The sequence below is a fragment of the Sorex fumeus genome, unplaced genomic scaffold (genome assembly GCF_029834395.1).
Source record: "Sorex fumeus unplaced genomic scaffold, SorFum_2.1 ptg000003l, whole genome shotgun sequence".
Taxonomy (NCBI): domain Eukaryota; kingdom Metazoa; phylum Chordata; class Mammalia; order Eulipotyphla; family Soricidae; genus Sorex; species Sorex fumeus.
Window position 1 is genome coordinate 42,986,720 of NW_026606060.1, and position 23,715 is coordinate 43,010,434.

Here is a 23,715-nt window from a genome sequence, read left to right on the forward strand (position 1 = left end):
GATAGATGGTACTGGTTTTCCTAAGAGTGAAGGCACTGAGGTGTTTTGGTAGTGGCAGCATCAATAGACTAAGTGTGGTCCTCACTGGGGCTCAATGCCTGGCCCTTCCTTCTCTGCCTACACCCACTCCCTTGATGCTCTCATCCAGTTTCACAGCTTTAAATATCCTCGCTACTTTGATGACTCCCAAATTTATATATTTAGTCCAGACCTCTCCTCTGAACTCAAACCTCACTGAGCCAACTGCCTACTCAGTACTCCAGTTGGATCTTAAACAGGCAACTCATACTTAAGTTCAAAACTGAGCTCCTCCCAGTCCTCTCCAAGTTTCCCTCCCACCCTCCATCTTCCTGATGTTCTTATGGTCACAGTGAAAAGAGATTCATACATGGGGGTGGTGCTGACATACTTTGTGATGGTGGGATTGCACTCAGCATGGGGGGTGGGAGGTGAGGGCAGAGTGTCAGGGATCAAACTCATAGGCTCATGTTTGCAAGGCAGGTGCTCTACCAATGAGTCACATTCCCAGTCCCCTTCTCTCCAAGTCCTGCCCCTGAGATACTGCTTCGCCTGGGTATACAGTTATTTCATTCTTCTAAGTGTTCAGTTCAAAAGATACTCACTTCTTTTTCTCACATTCATGTTTAACTCACAGCAAACGCTAGAAAAATAAATTTGTGGACTAGAGATAGAGCACAGAAGGCATGGTGCTTGCCTTCCCTACTGCTGACCTCAATTCAAAACCTCAACAAGACTTATGGTCCCCTGAGCATCAGCAGGGGTCGCCCCTCAGCAGTGAGGCAAGTGTTGTTCTAACAATCCCCAACAAAAATAATTTTTTAAAAAATAATCCAGAAGGCAACTACTTTCCACCATATCCCAGACAGCCTTCGTCCATGATTTGATTGCCTGAATGATGGCAAAGCAACGCTAGCTGGTCTTCTTCCTGATTAACTCTTTTTGACACAAACCAGAGGCAACCTATTAAAACTAAATTGATCATATCACCCCTTTGCTTAAAACCTCCATCAGAAGGTAGGAGAGAAAGCCCCACAGACTGAAGTACAACTTACGCTTTGCATGCAGGAAGCCCAGGTTCCATTCCTGGCACCATATATTCCCCAGAATACCACCAGGAGTGACCCCTAAACACTGAACTAGGTAAGGGTAATCCTTAAACATTGCTATGTCTGTCCCCTTCTTCCTAAAAAATCCCCCCATTCCTCCGATACCAGTGTAAAAACCCAATGACCTTATAATTAGATACTCCTTAAGTAGAAATGGACCTCTTTTGAAGAAAGGGGGTGCTACAAGGATTTAAGAGACTTTGCTAGGACTAAGTGTGAACTGGGGTTATCCTGTGTACCTAGTTAAAAGGTCTCACATAACCTCTCATGCAGTCCCTTTGTCCCTCCAACCTCTGACCTTTGCTCCTAATCTGTACCTTGACCCCTCAACTTTAGGGTCATCTTCTTCCTTGCTGTATTGTTGATGCCACGTTGGAGACAGGCCTATGGTACACATGATCCTTTAGGTCCCAGCTTAAATGTCTGCAGGAGCCTTCATCTCAGAGCCCAGCTTTAACAGGCAATGACCTACCACTACCCAGCCTCCCATGCATCAATCTTTTCTCTTTACATCTGTCACTATCCATATGCCATCTGTATCACTATATGTGCTTTAGCGTCTCACATTTAGGATGTAAGATCAAAGGAAGGAATGGACAAAAGTCAAATCTTACTGAGTTAAAAGTCTGATATTACACCTGAATCTATAAGGTATATAGAGAAAAATATAGACAGAATTCTCCATGACATTGAAGTTAAAGTCATCTCCAAGGATGAAACACCACTGATCAAGCAAGTGGAAGAAAAGAAAACAAAAAAATGGGACTACATTAAATTAAAAACTTCTGCACCTCAAAGGAAACAATGACCAGGATACAAAGACAGACCATGGAATGTGAAAAATTATTTACCCAACATTCACCTGATAAAGGGTTAACATCAAAGATACAAGAGGCACTTTCATATCTTTGGTAGAACTTCACAAGAAAAAATGTCCAATCTCATAAAAAATTGGGGAGAAGAGATGAACAGAAACTTCCTCAAAGAAGAAATACAAATTACCTAAAGATGCATGAAATAATGGTCTACATCACTAATCATCAGGGAGATGCGAATCAAAACAATAATGAGGTATCATCTCACACCACTGAGACTGGCACACATCAAGAACAATAAGAGCAATCTGTGCTGGCATAGATGCAAGCAGAAAGGAACTTTTACTGATAATGAGAATGTCAACTGGTGTGGTTCTTCTTGAAAACAATATGGACATTCCTAAAAAAAAAATCTAGGAATTGAGCTTCCACGTGACCCAGCAACTCCACTTCTTTGAATATACCCCAAGGGTCCAAAAACAAAATGGAGAAAAGACATTTGCACCTCTATGTTCCTTGTAGAACTATCCACAATAGCCAGAATCAGGAAACAACTCAGTGACAAGAACAATTGACTGAATAAAGAAACTATAATACTCATACACAATGGAATATTACTTGGTCATAAGAAAGATAAAGTCATGAAATTCGCTACTACATGGAGGGAGCTGGAGAGTATCATGTTGAGTGAAGTTAGTCAGAGGGAAAGAGACAGACACAGAATGATCTCTCTCATATGAGGGATATAAAGAAACATAATGGTGGAATAATGAATACCCAAAGACTATGGGAATAAAGAATATAAGTACTAATATTTAGGAGGAAGCATGCCACTTGGGGGAGCTGGGAGATAGGACAGGGAGGGGGCATGTCTATGGTGAAGGAAAGGGTTCAACTGAAAGAAGAAAGAAAATGGTTCTAAAATGTGGTAAAGTGTTAGGCATAAAACCTTATCAGCAATAGTACCATAGTGCAAAAACTTACATATTTTTTTAAAAAGCACCTCTTGGAAGCAAACTGGTGTGAGAGGCAAATGGTGAGTGGGTTAGGGGGCATTGGTGGAAGGAAGTGGACACTTGGGGAAGGGATTGGTGTTGAAACAATGTATTCCTGAAACCAAATTATGAATAGTTTGCAATTTCACAGTGACTAAATAAAAAAATAAGCAAAACACAGCAAAGAATCAGCACACACACATACAAGATCAAAGGCAGGAATTTGGTTTTGGGGGAGTTAATTTTTGTTCTGGAGACCCTCAACTCCTCAAATAACTGGCACACAGGAGATTCTTTGTAAATATCTGTAGAAAGAATGAATAAATAGAATCTACTTGGAAAGGACCATTCCTTGGTAGGTGGGAAACATCCAACACAGATAGGAAACAGTATTACTGCTTCATCATTATTCTTATGTCATTCCTATAATTTCACGCCATTCAATCCATCAAAAATACCAGAGACTTTCCCCTTCTAAGAATCTGTGCTAGGGGCCCAGGTTGGGGGCTGGGAGCCACCAGGCGAACTAAACAATAAGGGGGAAAATGTTCTTCAAGAAGCAAAGACAATGACAGAGTAAGAGAAATGAGGGACACAGTATGTGAGTGACAGAGTGACAGAATGCCTGGGAACAAAGAGGAGGGAGAGATGATAATCAATGAATTTTCAGACATGCCTGATTACTGATCTTCCATGCTCTTCAGCAGGATTCATTCTTATTTTCTAGATCCCCAGTCCCTCACTTCCATTTTAGATTTTTAGGAGACCCATCCTTGCCTTGGGGGGAAGCTACCAGGTGGGTTTGGATTTGAGGGGAGGGTGTATGGGGTTGGGCCAAACCTGAAAGAGCTCAGAGCTTACTCCTGGCTCTGGGATTGGTCCCAGTGGGGTTCAGGGGACCATGTGCAATGCTGCATGCAAGACAAGAGCCTTACCCACTGCACAAGGTCTCCAGCCCCAGAAGGTGCCCTGTGTGCCCCAACAGACCCGACGACCTCCAGGTGCCTGCTCCTTCTCAGCTCTCCAGTTTTTCAGTGTGAAACTTTCATGACAATCTCCACATTTTAGAATTGGATTTCTCAGGTGGGTTGACGTACCTCAGTGGTGGAGTCCTGCCAAAGTTCCAGCCCTAGCATCACCACTTGTCAAAAAGTACCATCCCAGCACTACGACTGTTTGCCAGTGACCAGTGTTTGAGAGACACCCCCGACATTTTAACCAAATATCACAAAGTAAAAGCAACAAATTGAACAATGCAAAGATGCTATACAAATTGGGAGAGAGAAGGGACTGGGCCACACTGGGCAATACTTAGGGGCAACTCCTGACTCTTTGTTGAGGAGTGACCCCAGGCAGTGCTCAGGGGACCGTAGGCAGTGCTTCAGAGAGAAATAGAGTCAACAGCACACAAAGCAAGCATCTTTACTCCTGTACTATACCTTTATCCCCTAAACAGGTGATTTTCATTCATTGAAGTAAGGAATTTGGGGAGTGAAACTCTACTCTTTGAAATCAGTAAAAAAAAATTTATTGATTAAATCTCTGGATTTATTCTATTTTTATACACCATTCATTTTTTTAAATTTTTTTATAAGTGAAACACCATGAGGTACAGTTATAGACTTATACATTTTTGTGCTTGGGTTTCAGTTATACAATGATCAAGTACCCATCCCTCCACCAGTGCCCATCCTCCACCACCACGGATCCCAGCATCCCTCCCCATTCCCCCATCCCACCCTGCCTCTGTGGCAGGGCATTTCCCCTTGTTCTCTCTCTCTCTTCTTTTGGGTACTGTGTTTTGCAAGAGAGGCATTGAGTGGCAATCATGTTTGGTCTATAGTCTACTTTCAGCATGCTTCTCCCACCCTGGGAGGATCCTCACAACACCCTTTATTTGGTGCTCTCTTCTCTACCTGAGCTTCCTTTTCCCCTAGCACGTGTGGCTGGCCTCCAAGTCATGGAGCAAAATTCCTGGTACTAATCTCAGCCATTCCTGGGTGTTATACTTCCATTTTGTTGCTTTATGTGCCCCAGATGAATGCAATCTTTCTGCGTCTATCCCACTCTTTCTGACTCATTTCACTTAACATGATACTTTCCATGTAGTACCACTTGTATGTAAATTTCATAACTTCATCTTTTCTAACAGTTACATAGTACTCCATTGTATAAATGTACCAAAGTTTCTTTAACCAGTCATCTGTTCTCGGGCACTCAGGTTTTTTCCAGATTCTGGCTATTATTTATACACCATTTAAACACTTTTAATTGACAATCACTCAATGAATGTTCCTTAAGCGCAAGAGATTTTGTTTTCTCCTGTTCTATTTTGTATTGTTTTGGGGTCACATCTGGTGGTGCTCAGGGTTTACTCCTGGATCTGCACTTAGGGATCACTCCTTGGCAGGGATGCCATGGATCAAGCCAGGGTCAGCTGTGTACAAAGCAGGCCCTCTGCACACTGAACTACCTCTCCAGCTCCAGCTCCAGCGTTTTTTGTTTTGAAACTTGCTAACTTGCTGTGAATCCATTTCTAGCTCCACTCTAACAGGAAGGGAGTAGTCCCAGGGTGTGGGTAATCGAAGCTTCTCTAAACAAATACATATAACATTTAATTTGCAAGGAAGTTTTAACAAAATTACAGCTGAGAATGTGTCAGAGCAAAGCAATAATACATGACTAACATAATTAGAAAAATGCTTTAAGTAGTTGCTTGTTAGACAAAACTTCCTCTTCTTTCCCCGAACAATCCAATCCAATAAAATGTAGGCTAATAAAATAAAAAGTAGCCATGGAGAGGGCTCAAAGTGCCAGAGTGCATGACTCTGTTTGTAAGAATCCTGGGTTCAATCTAATCCCCAGAACCACCAGGTGTGACCCTCGCCCAAAAATATGATAAATGGTACTGAAGAACTGTGACACACATTCTATGTAATTTATTTTAAATGCTCTTGTGTTAAGTTCTAGCTGTTTATAGATAATTTTTCTATATAATGAAAAAAATGCCCATTTGGGTTGGGAGTCAGGTGATATCTGGCAAAGCTCTGTGTTCTATTGCCCATAGCTGGAAGCCTGTCTCATGAGCTAGGGGAGTAGGCAGCTGGAATAGAGAAGGGATCGCTAAGACAATGATGGCTGGATGAATCGTTTGGGATGGGAGATGTGTGCTGAAAGTAGATAAAGGACCAAACATGATAAGCTCTTCGTATCTGTATTGCAAACCATAATGCCCAAAAGTAGAGAGAAAATATGGGGAAAATTGTCTGCCATAGAGGCAGGGCGGAGGGGGTGGAAAGGGAAGTATACTGGAAACACTGGTGGTAAAGAATATGCACTGGTGGAGGGATGGATGTTTGATCATTGCATGATTAAAACTCAAACATGAAAACTTGTAACTGTATCTCACGGTGATTCAATTTTAAAAAAATGTTCTGTGTTCAAGGTCACTCATGGTGGTGCTCAGGGCCCCATGCAGTCCTGGAGACTGAATCTGGACTTCTGTGTGTAAAGCAATGCTTCAGCCTATTGAGCTAGATCTCCTTGGTCTGAGAAAATAACATTTTTATAACATTACTGTAACTTTATTATAATATTGTGATAAAATGCAACTGTATTATGCAAAAATCCTGCAACCACACTTCAAGCTATCAGATAAATAGTAAGCTGCATACAATATCTAATAATTAACAGAAATTTAATTTTAGGGCTTTTTGTTTTAATCTTGGAGTGCAAATAAAGCTGAAATAGTTTCAAAACCATCTAACAATCTCAGTCCTGGTTCATGCTAGCTCATTACTTTATCCTGACCAAGTTATTATCAAGTTATTATAATTCACTATGCCTCCTTCTCTCTGGATGCTATGAATGTGGGAGTTACACTGGTGCCCAGCTCAGGGTTCCTGTGAGAAGAAGGGGTGCATTGCACTCTACAGAACGCCTAGTCCATGGGAAGCCTCATTTGAGCTGAGTTGCCCACTGACACACAGTGCAAAAATAGGCAGAGTCCAGTGGCTGGAAATAAGAACTGAAATGAGAAATAGCACCTAGATACATTTCTACTAACAATGTCTTGCTTCTATCAGTTTTTTGGGTGGAGGGAGCGCCCAAGCAGTGCTAAGGGGACCTAGGGGCTCCTCCTGGCAATACTCCACCAACCATGCCTGTGGTTCAATGTGTGGGCCTAACGATGTGGTTCCTCAAGGGCTGCTCCTGGCAAAGTTCAGGGGACCAGCTGGCTCTAGGGGTTGAAGTGAGTTTGGTTGCATGCAAGGCATGCTCCCTAACCCCCGTACCATCTCTCAGGTGCTCCTATTTTCAAAAGCCCTAAATACAACGAAGTACATTAGTAAGGTAAATTTCTGTAAAACCCTGATTGAGTAATTCTCATTTCTTGCACATATATATGCATGTATGTGTGAGTGGCATTATTTTTATTGAATCACCGTGAGCTGCAGTTACAAAGCTTTCATGTTTGAGTTTCAGTCATACAATGATAGAACACCCATCCCTCCACCAGTGACATTTCCCACCACCAACGTCCCCTGTCCCACTCATCCCCCTGCTTCTATGGCAGACAATTTCCCTCTTACTCTCTACTTATGGGTATTATGGTTTGCAATATAGATAATGAGAGGCCATCATATTTAGTCTTTGTGAGTTGCATTAATATACAATCCATTCAATGATATAAAGAGACAATTACAAACTTGTTTTGTTTTTGTTTTTTTGATTACATCTGGTGATACTCAGGGGCTACTCCTGGCTCTGCACTCAGAAATTACTCCTGGTGGTGCTTGGGGACCATATGGGATGCTGGGAGTTGAACCTGGGATGGCCGTGCGCAAGGCAAATGCCCTACCAGCTGCACTATGGCCACTGAAAAATACAAACCTGGATCTTGGGGCTGGGGTGGTAGCTTAGAAGGTGGACATGAGTGCCTCCGAGCACTGCTGAGGTAGATTTGGTGACAAGAGGCACTGAATTGCTGAATTGCTAGATTGCCCCTGGCACTGAGCTGTAAGCTTGTACCTCTGGGACTGGCATCAGGCCCCTAGGGTATTTCTCCCCTACAAAATCTACTTAGATCTTAGAAGGTACTAGAGGTGGGATGTAGTTCAGTGGTGCGTGCTTTATAGACCCTGGTTTTGATCTCAGATTGATCTTCTCCCTCTCTTTCTCTCCTCTCTCTCTCTCTCTCTCTCTCTCTCTCTCTCTCTCTCTCTCTCTCTCACACACACACACACACAACATTATCTACAAAATACACTGGAGAAATTAATCCATTGCATATAATCTAATCAATCAATCCATAAATAATCCTGTTTAATATCTTACCCAGTTGGCTGAGGACCACAAAGAGGAATGTAAACATCTTGCATCTTTTGTACTACCTGGCTCAGCACAAAGGAATTTCCAACTAATGTGGTGGAAATAGCACTGAGTTAGATGCCAGGATGTAAATTTCAGATGAGTGACCAGAGACAACTCACTGTCGTTGGCTTTGTCTTACTCATCAGTCAGGTGCTGTTGCTTTTGACCAGAGTGAAATTCCTTTAGAGGCTCTCATTCTGAGAAAGATTAGCAAGAGGGATTTTTACCAGTATTTGTTATTTTCTTAGACAGCTCATTTTTCTATCTAGATGGAAAGAAATGGGACCCTCTGCTACAGATTTTTTCCACTTGTGAAAATATGGCAAAAACTCAGTTTTTGTCAGTTCCATCAAATACAAATCTATCCTTTCCAGCCAGCAGTCCTCAGGTTCTCCCTGTTTTATTTTCTCCTTACACTGACCAATTTTTATTGGATATTTTATTCAATTTTTAAATAAATATAGCATATTTTATTTAATTATTCATTTGCTTTCTACTTGGCTCTGCATCCTGTCTTATTTATAAGCTTCATGAGGACAGGGAATTTTTTTCAGTCTCTGGTTTATTATTATTACCCTAGCACAAGAATAGGATCAGGCAGAAATCAGCTCAAAAATTATTCGATGATATATGCAATATTTGTATATATAATTGTGTTTTTTTATTTTGTTACCCTGAAGGTCCAATTAAAAAAATTTATAAAATCAAAAAAAGTTATTTGATGAATAAATGGGTGGGTGAGCATTGTTTAAAATGTCTCCATAATTTCCTTTTCGTTGGTCACAACTTAAATTATTACCAATTCAGTTTCTCCACATAAACCAGGGTCTCAACTGTTATTCTTAATCCAAAGTTTATTTATATTAATTTCTTCTGTTATTGAAGGGATTCCTTTTCTTTGCCTAACCGGTTAAACCATTCATTCACTCATTCATTCTTTCTCTCCCTTTTTTTTGGGAGTAGTCATACCCTGCGATGCACAGGGGTTACTCCTGGCTTTGTGCTCAGGAGTTACTCCGGACAGTGCTCAGGGGACCATATGGAATACTGGGAATCAAAGCCGGGTCATCTGCTTGCAAGGCAAACACCCCACTCGCTGTACTATAGCTCCAGCCACTCATTCTTTCTTTATGTCATTTTTCACCCAGATGCAGTCGATTGCTATGATCAAAACCATCTATTAAAAGTTGGGGTACACAGGAATTTTGCTCCATGACTTGGAGGCCAGCCACACGTGCTAGGGGAAAAGGAAGCTCAGATAGAGAAGGGAATACCAAATAAAGGGTGTTGTGAGGATCCTCCCAGGGTGGGAGAAGCATGCTGAAAGTAGACTATAGACCAAACATGATTGCCACTCATTGCCTCTTTTGCAAAACACAGGACCCAAAAGAAGAGAGAGAGAACAAGGGGGGATGTCCTGCCACAGAGGCAGGGTGAGTTGGGGGGAATGGGGGGTGGGAGGGATGCTGGGACCCATGGTGGTGGAGGATGGGTACTGGTGGAGGGATGGGTACTTGATCATTGTATAACTGAAACCCAAGCACAAAAATGTATAAGTCTATAACTGTACCTCATGGTGTTTCACTAGTAAAAAAATAAAATAAAACAAAAAGTTGGGGTACAGAGGTAAATGAGACCAAGTATCTTTATAGCTTTTAACATTTAACATGCCTACTGCTTCTGTAAACTCAATTCTTCTCCCTGTCCTTTGATTCTTTGTATTCCTGCCTTTCCTTTAATGTGTAATATTCATAGTGCCCCGAAGGTAAAAATTCCATGTGATTGAGTTGGCAGCCACAATTTTGGATCCATTACTTTTCCTAGTGAGCTAACAGCAGGGGGCAAGTGAGGCTTGCGTCTAAGGAGATAACTACAGCACTTGAGAGCCCTGCTGGGGCGTCACTGGAACAGCTGCTGCTCCCTAAAGACTGATCATCAAAATTCCATTTCCAGGGCTGGAGACCTCTCACAGGAGTATGGCACATGTTCTGCATGTGTGAGGCCCTGACTTTGATCCCTGCTACTACATGCCCCTTCTGAATCAACAAAGGATACAAGCTGGTGAAGCAGCACCAGGCACAAAGGTGGAATTATCAGGACCTCTGCATGAATATTGCTGGGAGTAGATCCTGGGTCTGCAAGCACGGGTTGGGAGGCACTCCCCCAATTTCTTTTCCAGGAGGCCTGACTGTGTGGGTGCTAAGATGGCTTGAGCTCTTTCTTCCCAACTCCCTCTGAACCCACAGGTGATCTGATGGTGCTGCTTTGCATCCTGAAAAAGTCTCATTAACTTGTCATCTTTAGCTTCAAGGTTATTATTATTTACTGTTCTAACGAAATAAGTGGCAAAGCCCCCAATTGACAGACAGGCCTGATGTCTACCATGCCAAGCACCAGGCCTGTCTGTGCTATTTTTTTTTCTCACCAGGAGGTGTATTTGACAATCAAGAATCACTTATATTTAAGGTATACAATTTGATGACTTGATAACAACATGTAATGTGAACTCATCACCACATTCAAGTCAGCTCATCCAGCACTTCAAAGTAAATTTGCTATTTAGTGTTTAGTAAGTTGTAGATACTTCAGATCTACCTCCTTAGCAAGTTTCAAGAATGCAGGGAAGTGCTTTCTTTGAACTATAGTCACAATGTGGCGCTTTGGATCTCCAAATCTTAGTCCTCTTGGAGGACTGGAACTCTGTGTCCCTGAACATCTCCCCTGCCTGTGCCTTTTACCAGATCTGGGAGCCTTTGTATCTCCACCAAGCATTTCCCAAACTATGCTCTGTGGGTCCCTGCAGCCCCAAAGACAATGATTGGAATTCTGCCAAAAGAGGATTCCATGGACAGACAAACGTGGGGATGTCACCTCCTAGGTTTTCTTTTTGGGGACAGAGTGCACATAATGAGAATATTCATTTATAAAGGTTTAATTCTGTTAAAGATGGTGTTTCCCAGCTGAACTGTGGGTATGGGGTCTTTCATTCCTAGAATATGACTGATAATCGAAGGACATACCTGCCCAGGAGGCAGCTGCTCGGCAAATTTTTGTTTATCGTCATATCACACCCAAGTGAAGAGATAACAGTTCTGGGAGAGTCTCAAGAACAGATCAAGAAGTTAGATATGAATCAACCTCACTGCTAGCAGTTATTTGGGGGCCAATCATGGAGTGAGAAGTTAAGATTTTTCATTTTCTTTTTTTTTTCATTCATTTAAGCTCCATTTCCTATATTTGTTTTGCTTCTTTGGTAAGTCAGATGTTTATTTTTAATTTTTTGGCTTTCAGGTCAAGGGATCACTATTGGCTTGGTGTTTAGGTATCACTCTAGGTGGTACTTGTGGTACTGGGAATTAGAGCTGGGTAGGTCACATGCAAGGTAAGTTCCCTACCTACTGTAGTATCTCTTCAGCTCCAAAGTGTTTAAACATTTCCCATAAATAATTTTCATTTTTACTGCAATTTATTTTTATTGTAGTAATACTGTTTTTTTAAGTTTATAGGTGTGTTATAGATATAATTTCAGGAATTTCTAAAATGCCTGAAGAATATAGGTTTTTGTTTGTTAGCTTTCGGAACTCCAGACTGTGCTCTGTGGCTTACTCCTGGCAGGGCTCGGGATGTGGGGAATAGAACCTAAGTCAGGTATACCTGCAATGCAAGGTAAGCACCTTGTCCACTGTACTATTCCCGGTCTCTGGAGAAACACAGTTTTATGGAATAAATACTAGACTTAAAGTTACAAAAGATGTGCTTTGATCCAAGTTCTGTCATATAACTTACTAACTGCATGTTACTGGGTGAGTCACTTCACCCTTGGAGTCTCAATCTTTACTCCTGTGAAGAGAAAATGATTTTTATTTTTTATTTATTTGTTTTGGTTTTTGGGGACCACATCCAATAATGCTCAGGGTTACTCCTGGTGGTGCTTGGGGAACTATATAAAATGTTGGGGATCAAACCTGGTTTGGATGCTTGTAAGGCAAGTACTCTCCCCACAGTGCTAGCTCTCTAGCCCCCAGGGACAATGGCTTTTAAAGTATTTTTCAGGATGGGTTTTGGGGCCTAAGTTTTTTAAAGTTCTCTTTCAGATGATTGGTACCTTTAGCTCTGTCAGATGGATCTATCAGATTTCTTAGCCTTAAAGAACTAAAGTCCAAAGAAGTATGCTTGAATGAAACCTGAAATAAATTAAATTGTACCATATTTATGTTAGCCTGAATAGTGGGGTGACACCTAGAGAAATTCTAAGTCTTTTAGTAACTGAAATAAAAGAGAGGTTTCTAATACTATAACTAAACTATAAATGAAATTTGAGACTTATTTGAAGCCAAACTAATGAACTTACTCTTACGGAACTTAATTTTCAAATATGAAAATGGATGAGTCATCCAGCAAAATTAATTTGTAGCTTAGCACTAATTTATAATCCAGAGAAACCTAGAGGAGGTAACCAATAATCGTGTCCAGGGAGATTTTCTCTGATCCATATATTTGAGGAAGACTTCTCTCTGATTCAGGGAAGAAAGATTTCTTCTCAAACCTGCCCTCTAAATTGAAAGACACTCTATGATGGGTTTTTATATACACTTAACAAAGTTCTAAAGCAGTGTTTCTCAGTGTTTCTCACCCCCCTGTGAGCCTCCAAGATAGTCCAAGGGGACCACAGGTGAAAATCTCACTAATGGAGGACCACAACCTAGGAGACTAAGATACAGCCAATAGGATGGCAGGGATGGGGGGGTGGGGGAGGCACAGAAAGCAAACAAGGATGGAAAGAGGCCATGGTCAGAACAATACTGAGAAACACTGGCCTCTCGAGGACTAAATTCTACTTCATATTTTTCTTGCCATTGAAATATGATTCTGCTGAAATGAAAATTACAACTTAAACTGGATATAAAAGGTACATTCGAATAAGCAACATAATTCAGTCCCCATCTTTTTGAAAGTTGATATAAGCACTGATGACCATAAGGTGCTTGACTTTAAAGAAGAGAGGATTTTGTTTCCACTCTAGGTTAAATAAACGTACTTCAATCATCTCTAAGTAACTGCTGGGCCATGGTAATAAATGCGATGTGATATTTGCCCACAAACATGCTTGCCATCTGGTACTAGAACTGTATTTTCTCTACTTCACAGCTACACATGGCCCAGCAGTCCCGAGATGTAGGGAGCTGATTGTGCCTATGGACCGATTCCAAAGCAATCTGAGAGTGGAAGGCATTTGTTTGCAACACAAAACACAAAAGTGTTCTTTACATGCACACACACACACACACACACACACTCACTCACTCACTCACTAAATCTAATTTATCTCTTTCTTGTTCCACTACCTTTTAAAATGTCTATCATAGTAGGGTGCAAATGAGTTTACAAAATTAAGCCAACGCTAGGTGCCATGAAGGAGAATGGAAAAGAGTCAGTGTGTTGCCAGTGCCCCATTCTGGCTGGTGCTGGTGCCAGCAGTCCTGTTCCTTGCCTGCAGAGCTAACTAGAAGCTGGGACTTGATTGTGTGGCAAAGTTCCATGTGGATCTATACCAGTGGGTGGGAAGAACGGCTGAAGAGGATCCCAAACTGTCGTTTCCATCGGACCCTGGCAAGCACCCCACCTATTCTAAGGCAGAAGTAGCCCTGAGTACAGTGCCTGACATTTAGGCTTCTGCCTCATGGGCCAACACTGCTGCTCTTCTCTCTTTGAGGTCTTCCTTTATAGATTCTCTGCACAGCTTTTTGAGCTCTGACATTAGCTTGTGATTGCCTGAGACTCGCGCCAAACCACGTCGGCGAATGAGAGTTTCTGACAGTTAGGAGCTCAGAAATGTCTCTAAAGAACAATTGCAAGAAATCAGAATTTTCATGTGAATGGTCACTAGCTGCATCTCTAGAATTTTACTACCTGCATTGAATACATGCATTCTACTTAGTGTAAGCTTTCTCAACCTTGGCACTAGGGATATTTGGGGCTAATTGTTCTTCACTGGGTGTGCTTTCTTGTGTTCTGTAAGAGGTTTAGCAGCATCCCTGACTGCCACCCACTGGATTTCAATAATGTCTCTCACTTTAAACAAATGTCTCCAGACATTGCCAAATGCCCCTTTGGATGCGGTGGGAGTTTATGGTAAAACTCACTGCAGCTGAAACTTATTTACCCGTTCAGTGTGTTCATGGCATGGACCAGAATTAGAAAGCCTTTATTCTCTCCTGTCTTCTTTCTAAATCAACGTGTTTTTTTGGTCTACACATGGAAGATATTAATATTCTATTAATCTGCTTTCACTCAATTTTCTCAGAATGTTTTTATGCATCTGGGAGAAGGGATCCTATCTGGCACATTTGTACAACTTTGTGTAAAGGGAAGAAAGAAATATGAAACAAAGAGAAAACATTCCATATAGAAACAGGACTAGTAGTTAAGGTGACTATTTTCAGAACTTGATGGGGATAGTCTAAAGCCCAGAATAGACCAAAACTGCTAAGCTCAAACTGATACATCTGAGTCCAAAAAAAAGTTTGGTCTTAAAAGACAACTTTTTTTTTTTGCTATGCACTTTTGTAATGCAGTGTAACAACATAATACCAATGTCATATAAAAGCAGTCTTCTGGGAAATTTATTTCTTTTCCTCCTTTGGCTTTATTTTACTTAATTTATATTCATTTTAATACCTTCAGGAAGAAAGTAGCATAGACTTCAGGTACAAACTGAGTAGCGCTTAGCCCTTCAAAATCAGTGGCCAGCAGCATTTGAAACTCCTGGGTAGAAAGATGGTCTTATGTGTCTACTCTTTCCTAACATGAATAAACACAATACAAATCTTAGCATACTGACATAAGTCCTGTAGGTGGGCAATAGGCTTGAAAGTGACTACACATCTATGTCTAAGGGTTAGAAACAATTTACGACAAATAAAGCACATGAAAAATTCTAATTTCGTTCATGTTGCTACAAGCACACTTTCATGCTTTAAAAAAAAATGTGGGCTGGGAACATTTTTCTTCCTCACTTATTGTGTGCAGTTAAACACGCGCCCTTACCTCTCCTCCAGTGCACGGGAAAGGACTGGAGTACCTAGAAGTGCAGATAGCTCCCTTCTTGTCTACATCATCTTCCAGGCCAAACGTGGCCGAACAGTTAATGGCGAAGTACTTGTAAGGCTTCCACGTCTTCCCAAAATCCTGGGACCGTTCCAGCACCATGGCTGCCGGCCTGGGGGACTTGAACACCATAATTAGATGCGTGAAGTAGAATTCAGCTTCCAGGTCTAACTGGATCTTTTCTCGTTGCACCCCCTCTGCCGACTGCCACCACGTGCGGGGGAACCGGAAGGACGAGTCTGCCATGGCAGCTGGCAGGTGAGCCAGGTGAGGCTGGGCAGCGTTGCATTTGTCACATTTGGGCGGCCGACAAGTCAGATCCGCATTCTCACTGTGGAAGCAGTACAGCTCGGTGGCGTTGGGACCACAGGTGGTGTCTGTCCTGAGTCTTCTCCCCAGAGCCAGATTCCCCATATGAGGGTTGCAGGCTTTCTCACAGCGGGAACGCGCGCCAACCACTCCGCTCAGTCCTAGGGAAGGGAAAACATATGTTAGTCAGAACAAACCCATCTGGAAATCTCTTCCATCCATCTCATCCTCTTCAGCAGTCCACTTAGCCCCCAAAGAGCTAAGACTGTCAGTAAAGAGGAGTGTCTGCTAAATGTGAGCCGAAGTATTGTCCTTTTGGGGTACTGAATTTGTGCTTGTGAGTGTGTACCTTTCGGGAAATGTGCTGCATTGTAGTCTGATACCAAAAACCACATCATGGAAAAGACTACAGGTAAAGGGGAGAAGGAGGTAAAAAGAAACATTTTTTGAGGGAAAGGAGTGGCTGAAGATAACTGATCTAAAAATTGTCAAGTACTTTGCTTTCTGAACGTTTTGTAGATTCAAAACATCTTTATTTTTAAAGTCTTGTCTTAAAGAATTATCCTCCCAGTAATGTGTTTAAGACCATTCAATTTAGTTTTTTGAATATAGCGATTTCTAATAAATATACCTAAGGGAAAAAAATCTTAACTGTCAAATAAATGGCAGGAAAGCTTATGTTACATGCCCTCAGCCTCTCAAGTATTTCTACCTATGACAGGTTATACAGCAGTTACCTGTTTGCTTAACAGGACAATGTTTACCGTCTGGCAGTCACTAACAGCACCTTTAAACATCTGTGAGAGGAAAACACCTTCTTAAAGAAATACACACTTCCAGGCAAACAAAGGTCCAACAGACCTTCCTGTTTCAAAATGACTTAAAATGATAAACATCATCCACTTATTAACATTCTGACTACATAATATAATCCCTTAATTTGGGTTTGCCATTTTAATTATGAAGACCTTCAGCAAAATCATCTATTTTAAAAGTTAGAACAGGGAAGAAAAGAAGGAAAAGGAAGTCAAACCCCAAATTCTGGCTAATTGAACGTTTGGGCTTCTGCAGAGCAACACCTCTGAGCAGTTATCACTGTAGTGAGAAAGAAGCCAAATGACAGCTTACACAGGTTGGAGACACGGTGCATGCTGATAGACAATCAGCAGCCACGCGGAGCCTTCACCACTAAAATAAAGGGCTTCCTAAGGCATAGTTTTAAAATGTCAAGTTCAAGTATGCATTATGCTGGCCTCTGTTAGCCACTCTACAGATTAGCTGGGGCAACAGCTGCATGTGGCCAGGATCACCAAACACACAATGTGCTATGACTCACCTGTAAAGCATTTCAGGGGAAAATCATATACTGCCCGTACAAGTATTTTTGACTTGAAACACTTGCCTTGTGATATTTATTTACAACCTCTTGATTGCTTGCATGTTTTTGCCATAACATGGTTTGAAAAGGGAAAAGGTTTATTCAAGTTCACTTTGTGGTTGGGATGGGGAGAGCAGGGGCAAAGCATCTGTGGAGGCAGAGATGCGCCTTCTTGCAGCAAGAATTAAAATAAAAACCCGAGACCTTGAACAGCTCCCTGGAGAATCACTGTTGAAAGCCCACCCGCCTCCCCGCCACCCTCGAATGAGTTAAGTCCGGACGAGTTTGACCCCAGATGCATTGCTGGTTGGCCAGCTATTTGGAAGTGACACCCAAGAGCAGCAAGGATGCTCCTCGGACAAATGGGTGTTTAGGGATGCCTGGTTTTCACTGCGTGCGGGGCAGGGTGAGGGCCCCGGGGGTCGGAGAAGAGCGCTGCAGTTCTCTGCACCGGTCGGTCCCTCCCGCCTCCAAGCTCCTTACAGGAGCAAGCAAGATGCGGGTGAATGACCGCAGAGCCCCTGCACTTTCTGTCTCCCTCACACGAGAGCTGCACTGGAGCCAAACTGGAAGCCGGGTGACCCGCAACGAGGGCGGGAGAGAGTCGAAGCGGAGCGACTGGCTTTAGAAGCGGCGGCGACCTAGGACCGGGTGGCCAAGGGCAGCCCGAGAAAGCCGGGATGGAAGTAGGAGGGAGCGGGCATCAGACGCCGCCGCTGCCGGGCTATCCAGTAACCGAGACCGGAGCAGACCCGCCTCCGACCTCCCGCGGAGCTCCGGCCAGGGTACCAATTCCTCCCGGGAGGCCGGCTAGCTCCGTGCAATGCAGGGTGCTCCCGGCCACGAGTCTCGCTGCGCGCTGGCACTGCCCCCCCGGGGAGTGGGCACGCACCGCGCCCCAGGTGTCCCTTACCCGGCTCCCCCGGCGCCCAGCAGAAGCCGAGGACCCGGGCGATCGCTCGCCACGAGAAAGCAGGGCCCCGGTCCACGCGCGCCCAGGGGGTCGCCTAGCCACCCACCCCTCCCCATCACTCCTCCGGCCATGAAGTGCCGGGGCTGGCGAGCTCGCTTGGTCCTTTGTTCCCTCGCACCGTGGAAGAGGCAGTTTTCCACCCGCCTCAAACTCAGAATGCGAAGCCGGGTCGTGGGATCTCCGAGCGCGCGCACCCAGGCTCGCGGGTTCTCCGAGCGCAAGTGTTGCAGTTGCAAAAAAAAGGGGGGGGGGAACAAAAGGGGAGAAAAATTGGGTGGGGGAAAGAAAAATGGGAAAGAATTCCATGGTTAGTTTGTAAACTGCGGAGACCCGGGGAAAGGAGGCGGAACATGGCCACTCAATTCATCCTAGGGCGCCCGGCTCGGCGCTCCCTGCCCGCACGCCACCCCTCTACTCCTGCACCCCCCGAGTCCCGAGGTGGGGCAACCGAAGGAGCGAGGGAAGGAGGGTGGGGGTCCGGCCGCGTCACCACCCACCTGCGGCCAGCACGGAAGAGCCCCAAAGCAGCAGCAGCCGCGCGCAGCTCCCCATGGCCGGGCGGCGCCGGGTGGACCCGGCCGGGCGGTGCGGGGCAGCGGAGCCCTGGGGGGCGCGGGGGCTGCAGCGCCGGGCGTCCTTCGGGAAGGAAGCGGGGCGCTTTATTTCTTCCTCCTCAGAGGGAGTCGGCGGCGAGGAGCCGCGCGCGGGAGGCGAGCGGGGCGCTGCGGGGAGCCCGGCGCACCGGCCAGGCGGGGCCCGGACACTTCGGGGGCGGCGGGAGCCCCGGGACCATAGCCCGCCCGGCCGCGCGTGCCCCCGCGGAACTGGCCGGAGCCCGGCGCCCGCAGCGGCCGCTGAACTTTGCGAGACCTTTCACTTCCCGGCCACGGCCGCCGCCGCCTCCTGGGCGCCCTCCTCCGCCTTCGCCGCCGCCTGCTGCCGCCGCGCCTCGGCCCCGTCCTTCTCGGCGGGCAGCTCCATGGGATGCATTTTTATTGCAGCGACGCCGCGGCGCTCGGGTGCCAGCCCTCCTCCCCTCGCACCTCCACCCCTTCCTCCCGCCCGCCCCCCGCGCTCGCTTGACAGCGCAGGCGGTGCAGCCCGCGCGGCCAGCCGGGTCGCCGCCGCCGCCGCCGCCGCTCCCCCGCGCGGCCAAGGTGGGGGGTGGGGTCCCCGCGCCCGCGCGCCCGCGCGCGCCGCCGCCGGCGCTCTGCCCGCCGCACCCCCCGCGCCCCCGGCGCGCGCCGGTGCCCTCGGCCCCCGGCTGGCTCCCGTGCACCCCCGCGGGCTCGCGCCACGGCGCTCGGGCGGGCGTGACCCTACGGCTTGCCCCCAGTGCACCCCACCAGGCCTCCCCTAGCAAACGTCTCCCACCTTCTCCCGCAACATTCCAGAGAACAGTTGTCTCCCTCTAGATCAGGTCAGGGCATGCCAAGGGGCTTAAAAAACCGCGAAACAGGCTAGCGCCTTCTTTCCGCGATAGATCTAGCCCTCTCGCCCCCCCCCCCACCGTCCCACCCCCAGCTACCCCTTCTCAGGACCCCCATCCCCCTCCCAGCCCCGGCCCCAGCCCAGCCCTGGGTATCCCAAAAGAGTTGGAGCCGCTAATGGCGTTCACTACAAAGTGGCCGTCTTGGAGGGGGGGGGGGGAGGCTTGTGGGGTGCAGGCAGGGGGGGAAACATCTGAGCACCTCCCCTGACTGGTCTCTGCTAACTAAATCGAGATGTATCCGTTCATGCTGGTATTAAAGGTGCTCCCAAATGCAAGTTCCAGGTGCCCAAAGAGGAAGGTTTCTAGCTCAGCTGGGGTCTGGGATGGAGGACAGTTGGACAACACCAGGATGTGACAAAGAACCCGAGGTCCTTCCAAGCCCTCTTACAGCCTAGACTGTGTATGCTGTGCTGTGAAACAACCTGCTGGTGCAGATGGGGGGGAAGGGGGAGGGGGTCCCTTTACGAGGAACAATTGAGTCGCGAGCCACCAGCTGCTCAGTGTGGACAGTGTTATTCAGGGCTGCTGTTTATGGAAGGAGATTAAATAGCACTTGAGTCTGGGACATGTATAAGTTTTATGAAAATATAATTCTGTGTACACTTCTAAGGAAATTGGCAAACGTTAAGTCAAAAGCAAAAAAGAATTTTTTTTTAAATTAGAGCGTTTGTTTTGTGCCTTTGGATAGGACCCAGAAAAATTAATTTTAGACACGATTCAGTTGTATGACAACAATCAGAGCTCTGGGCTCCCATGAAGTGAGTGTTTACAATGACTCAATTGAGGGGGTGTAGATGAGGTTTCTATTTCCCAGAAGAACAGGGATAGAATCTGCAGCATCTATTTGGACCATGTTGAATTGTGCTGGCCCCAAGTGGAAAGTACCAAAAGGTTTGGGACAGCAAAGTATGTCATCCACTTTGGTAAGAAAAAAAAAAAACCTGTGAGTAATCAAATATTGCCAACGTGAGGGCTTTCTTTGTATCTGAAAAATATTTTCCCAACGGGGTGGCTAAAACACCTCTCAAAATTCTTCTTAGCAAAATAGACAATGATAGCAATAAAGCTCTCAGCATCAATATTGGTAATGACCAATGCAAAACTTTCAAGAAAAAAAATGTATGTTATTAAAAACTTCAGTCTGTTATACTGGGGTACTTCTACGTCAATAGAAGTACTCAGTTTCTCATTACACATTTTATAAGCATTGACTAAGTGCACCCGATCCTGCACGTAGTCAAGAAAACACTTCCCTGATGGTCTTTAGCTGCTTATTTCCTTTGAAAGGCAGGACATTCCTGAATGGTACACTTATAAACTTAGTCTATACAAAGCATTATGATGTCTCTGTTACATTCTTCATTTTATTGTGTGTGTATGTGTGTGTGTGTGTGTGTGTGTGTATTTGGTTTGTTTGCTTGCTTAATCTTGGGGCCGCACCTGGCAGGTGCTCAGTGAGTAGTCCTAACCCATTGCAATGTTTGAAGGACTGTGCTGTGCCAGGGACCAAACCTTTGAGTTCCCACATGCTTTCCATCTCCTAGACTTAATTCTTCATTACTTGGTGGGGGTGGGAAGGGGTTAGGTCACACCTGCAGTGCTCAGGGCTTACTCCTGGTTCTGTGCTCAGATGGACATATGTGGTGCTGGGAATTGAACAGGGATGGGCCAGGTGCTTCAAGGAAAGAGCCTTAATCCCTGTAGAACCTGCTAGATATGTAGTATTAAATATATTAATTATTATAATAAATATTGCTCCGATAGCACAGCGGTAGGGCGTTTGCCTTGCATGCAGTTAACATGGCCGACCCGAGTTCGATTCCTCCACCCCTCTCGGAGACCCCGGCAGCTACCGAGAGTATCTCGCCCACAGGGCAGAGCCTGGCAAGCTCCCCGTGACGTGTTCGATATGCCGAACACAGTAACAACAAAGTCTCCAATGGAGACGTTACTGGGCCCGCTCGAGCAAATCGATGATCAACGGGAGGGCCTTTACTTTACTTTACTTTTATAATAAATATATATTAATTGTTACATATTATTATAAATACTTAACTGAATGATGTTAGAATTATTAGTAGGAGCGATAGCACAGCGGGTACGGCGTTCGCCTCACAAGCGGTCAACATGGCCGACCCAAGTTCGATTCCTCCGCCCCTCTCGGAGAGCCCGGCAAGCTACCGAGAGTATTCGATATGCCAGACACAGTAACAACAAAGTCTCCAATGGAGACGTTACTGGGCCCGCTCGAGCAAATCGACGATCAACGGGAGGGCCTTTACCTTACCTTATGAAGATTAGGGATTAAGAAGAAAACTAGAAATCAAAATGATTATTATTTCTCCATCTTCAAAAGGAATCTGTCCAAAAGTTTATGTAAGAGGTATATCGAGGGGCTGGAGCAATAGCACAGCGGGTAGGGCGTTTGCCTTACATGCAGCCAACATGGCCGATCCAGGTTCGATTCCCAGCATCCCATATGGTCCCCCGAGCACCACCAGGAGTAATTCCTGAGTGCATGAGCCAGGAGAAACCCCTGTGCATTGCCAGGTGTGACCCAAAAAGGAAAAAAAAATTTTAAAAAGAGGCATATCGAGAGAGAAACGTTATTAGCATTCTGATCAATTTCATTTAGTTATGTGATCTAATCTAGTGTTATCTTCTTATTTTCTTTGAATAATTTATCCAAGACAAATTTGCCTAAGAATCTTGCTCAGTGATAAATATTGCCTATAATTAAAGGTTCTTGAAGATACCAGTAATGAATTTAGAATTTTTGGTTTTGTCTTGTTGATTTTTGAGTTACAGCCTACAGTGCTTGGAGACTACCCCCACCTCTGGGTATGAGGACACCTTTTAAAGAAGTTTAAGGGTATTATGCAGTGCTGAGGACAGACCTGGTCCTCCCACATTCAAAGCATGTATTCTAGTCCTTTGAACAATCTCCCTGAGAAGTTTTTAAAAATCTGAATAAGAAGCTTAGTAAGCATAATTCTAGACTATTTCTGAGAATTTATAAGCTAGAAACTTGTTAGAAAATGCAAAGTACCTTACTAACTAAAATAAAAGGGGAAAACACACACCAAAGACCTTACACATGAGACAGACTTGGCTATCTTTAATATTTCATGCAGTGTCAGTATGTTTGGTTAAGTTGTGGTTTTCCTAAACCACAAAATATTAGAAGCAACAATAACTTACAATAAAGTAGAATGTTATAAAGGACAAATTAAGATACCATGTACCAAGGAAGGTAGGCGAAGGGTAAAATGAATTCATTCTTAAAGCACTCGGGCCTTTCCATGCAGAGGCAAGCCATGGAAGTTTGCTGTAAAGGTACGGCACTGTTGCCATTCAGTGTAGTAAATGGGGCTTCTAATGGTTCATAGGACACTGCACACCAGAAAGTACCTTACGGACCTTTGAGCCAACTTTTCATCCTCTATGTTCTCTCCACGACATTTCTGTCCAATCTTCATCCAGTTTATTGTTGGTACTGTTTTACTTAATTGTAACCTCTTTCTTCTTAAACTATTTCTTACTTATGTTTCTTGGGGGCAGACCGTTGAGCACTTCTCAGCATACCAGCCTGTGGTACACTGTCAGGGCTTAAGGTTGTGCTGCCTAGGCCCTGTGTTGCAACGGGCTGACGCATACATGGTAAGCAACTTAGGCCCTGCGCTACTTGCTATCTCCCACCTAATGTTTCAGTTTAGATCTAAAACTATACAGGTCAGATTTCTCTTCTGAAACACAGGTCGAACTTTCTCTTCTGATAGGTTGAATTCTGATAAGTCAAATTTTATTGCTCCTCTCAACAATTTTCCAAGTTTTTGTTTCATCACCCATGGCATGATTTCCAAGCCCTTCACCATCTCAACTACCCTTTCTCAGATACACTACCTATATATACCCTATCTCAATATCCCTCGTATACTACACATCTTAACTATGTCTAATTAGTACAGTAAGAATAGAACTAGGTGTATGCTGTACTTTAGATACTACACGGAAGTCACGGTCCTCCCGTTGTTCATCGATTTGCTTGAGCGGGCCCAGTAACATCTCTATCATAAGTCTTCTTGTTACTGTGTTTGGCATATGAAATACATCACGGGTAGCTTGCCAGGCTCTGCCGTGCGGGCG

The 23,715-nt window shown here is 44.7% G+C and overlaps 1 protein-coding gene across 3 annotated transcripts in view; it reads right to left on the reverse strand.

Moving 5' to 3' along the window:
• NTN4 (netrin 4) overlaps window positions 1-19,121 on the reverse strand; it is a 132,799-nt gene extending 113,678 nt beyond the window's left edge. For all 3 annotated transcript variants that reach the window (XM_056117461.1, XM_056117455.1, XM_056117450.1), the window contains exons 1-2: window positions 18,575-19,121; window positions 15,358-15,887 (exon numbers count right to left, since the gene is read on the reverse strand). In XM_056117461.1, the coding sequence (XP_055973436.1) occupies window positions 15,358-15,887; window positions 18,575-18,629 (585 nt within the window). In that variant the 5' untranslated portion in view covers window positions 18,630-19,121. The remainder of the gene's footprint in view (window positions 1-15,357; window positions 15,888-18,574) is intronic.
• Between the last annotated feature and the right edge of the window lie 4,594 nt (window positions 19,122-23,715).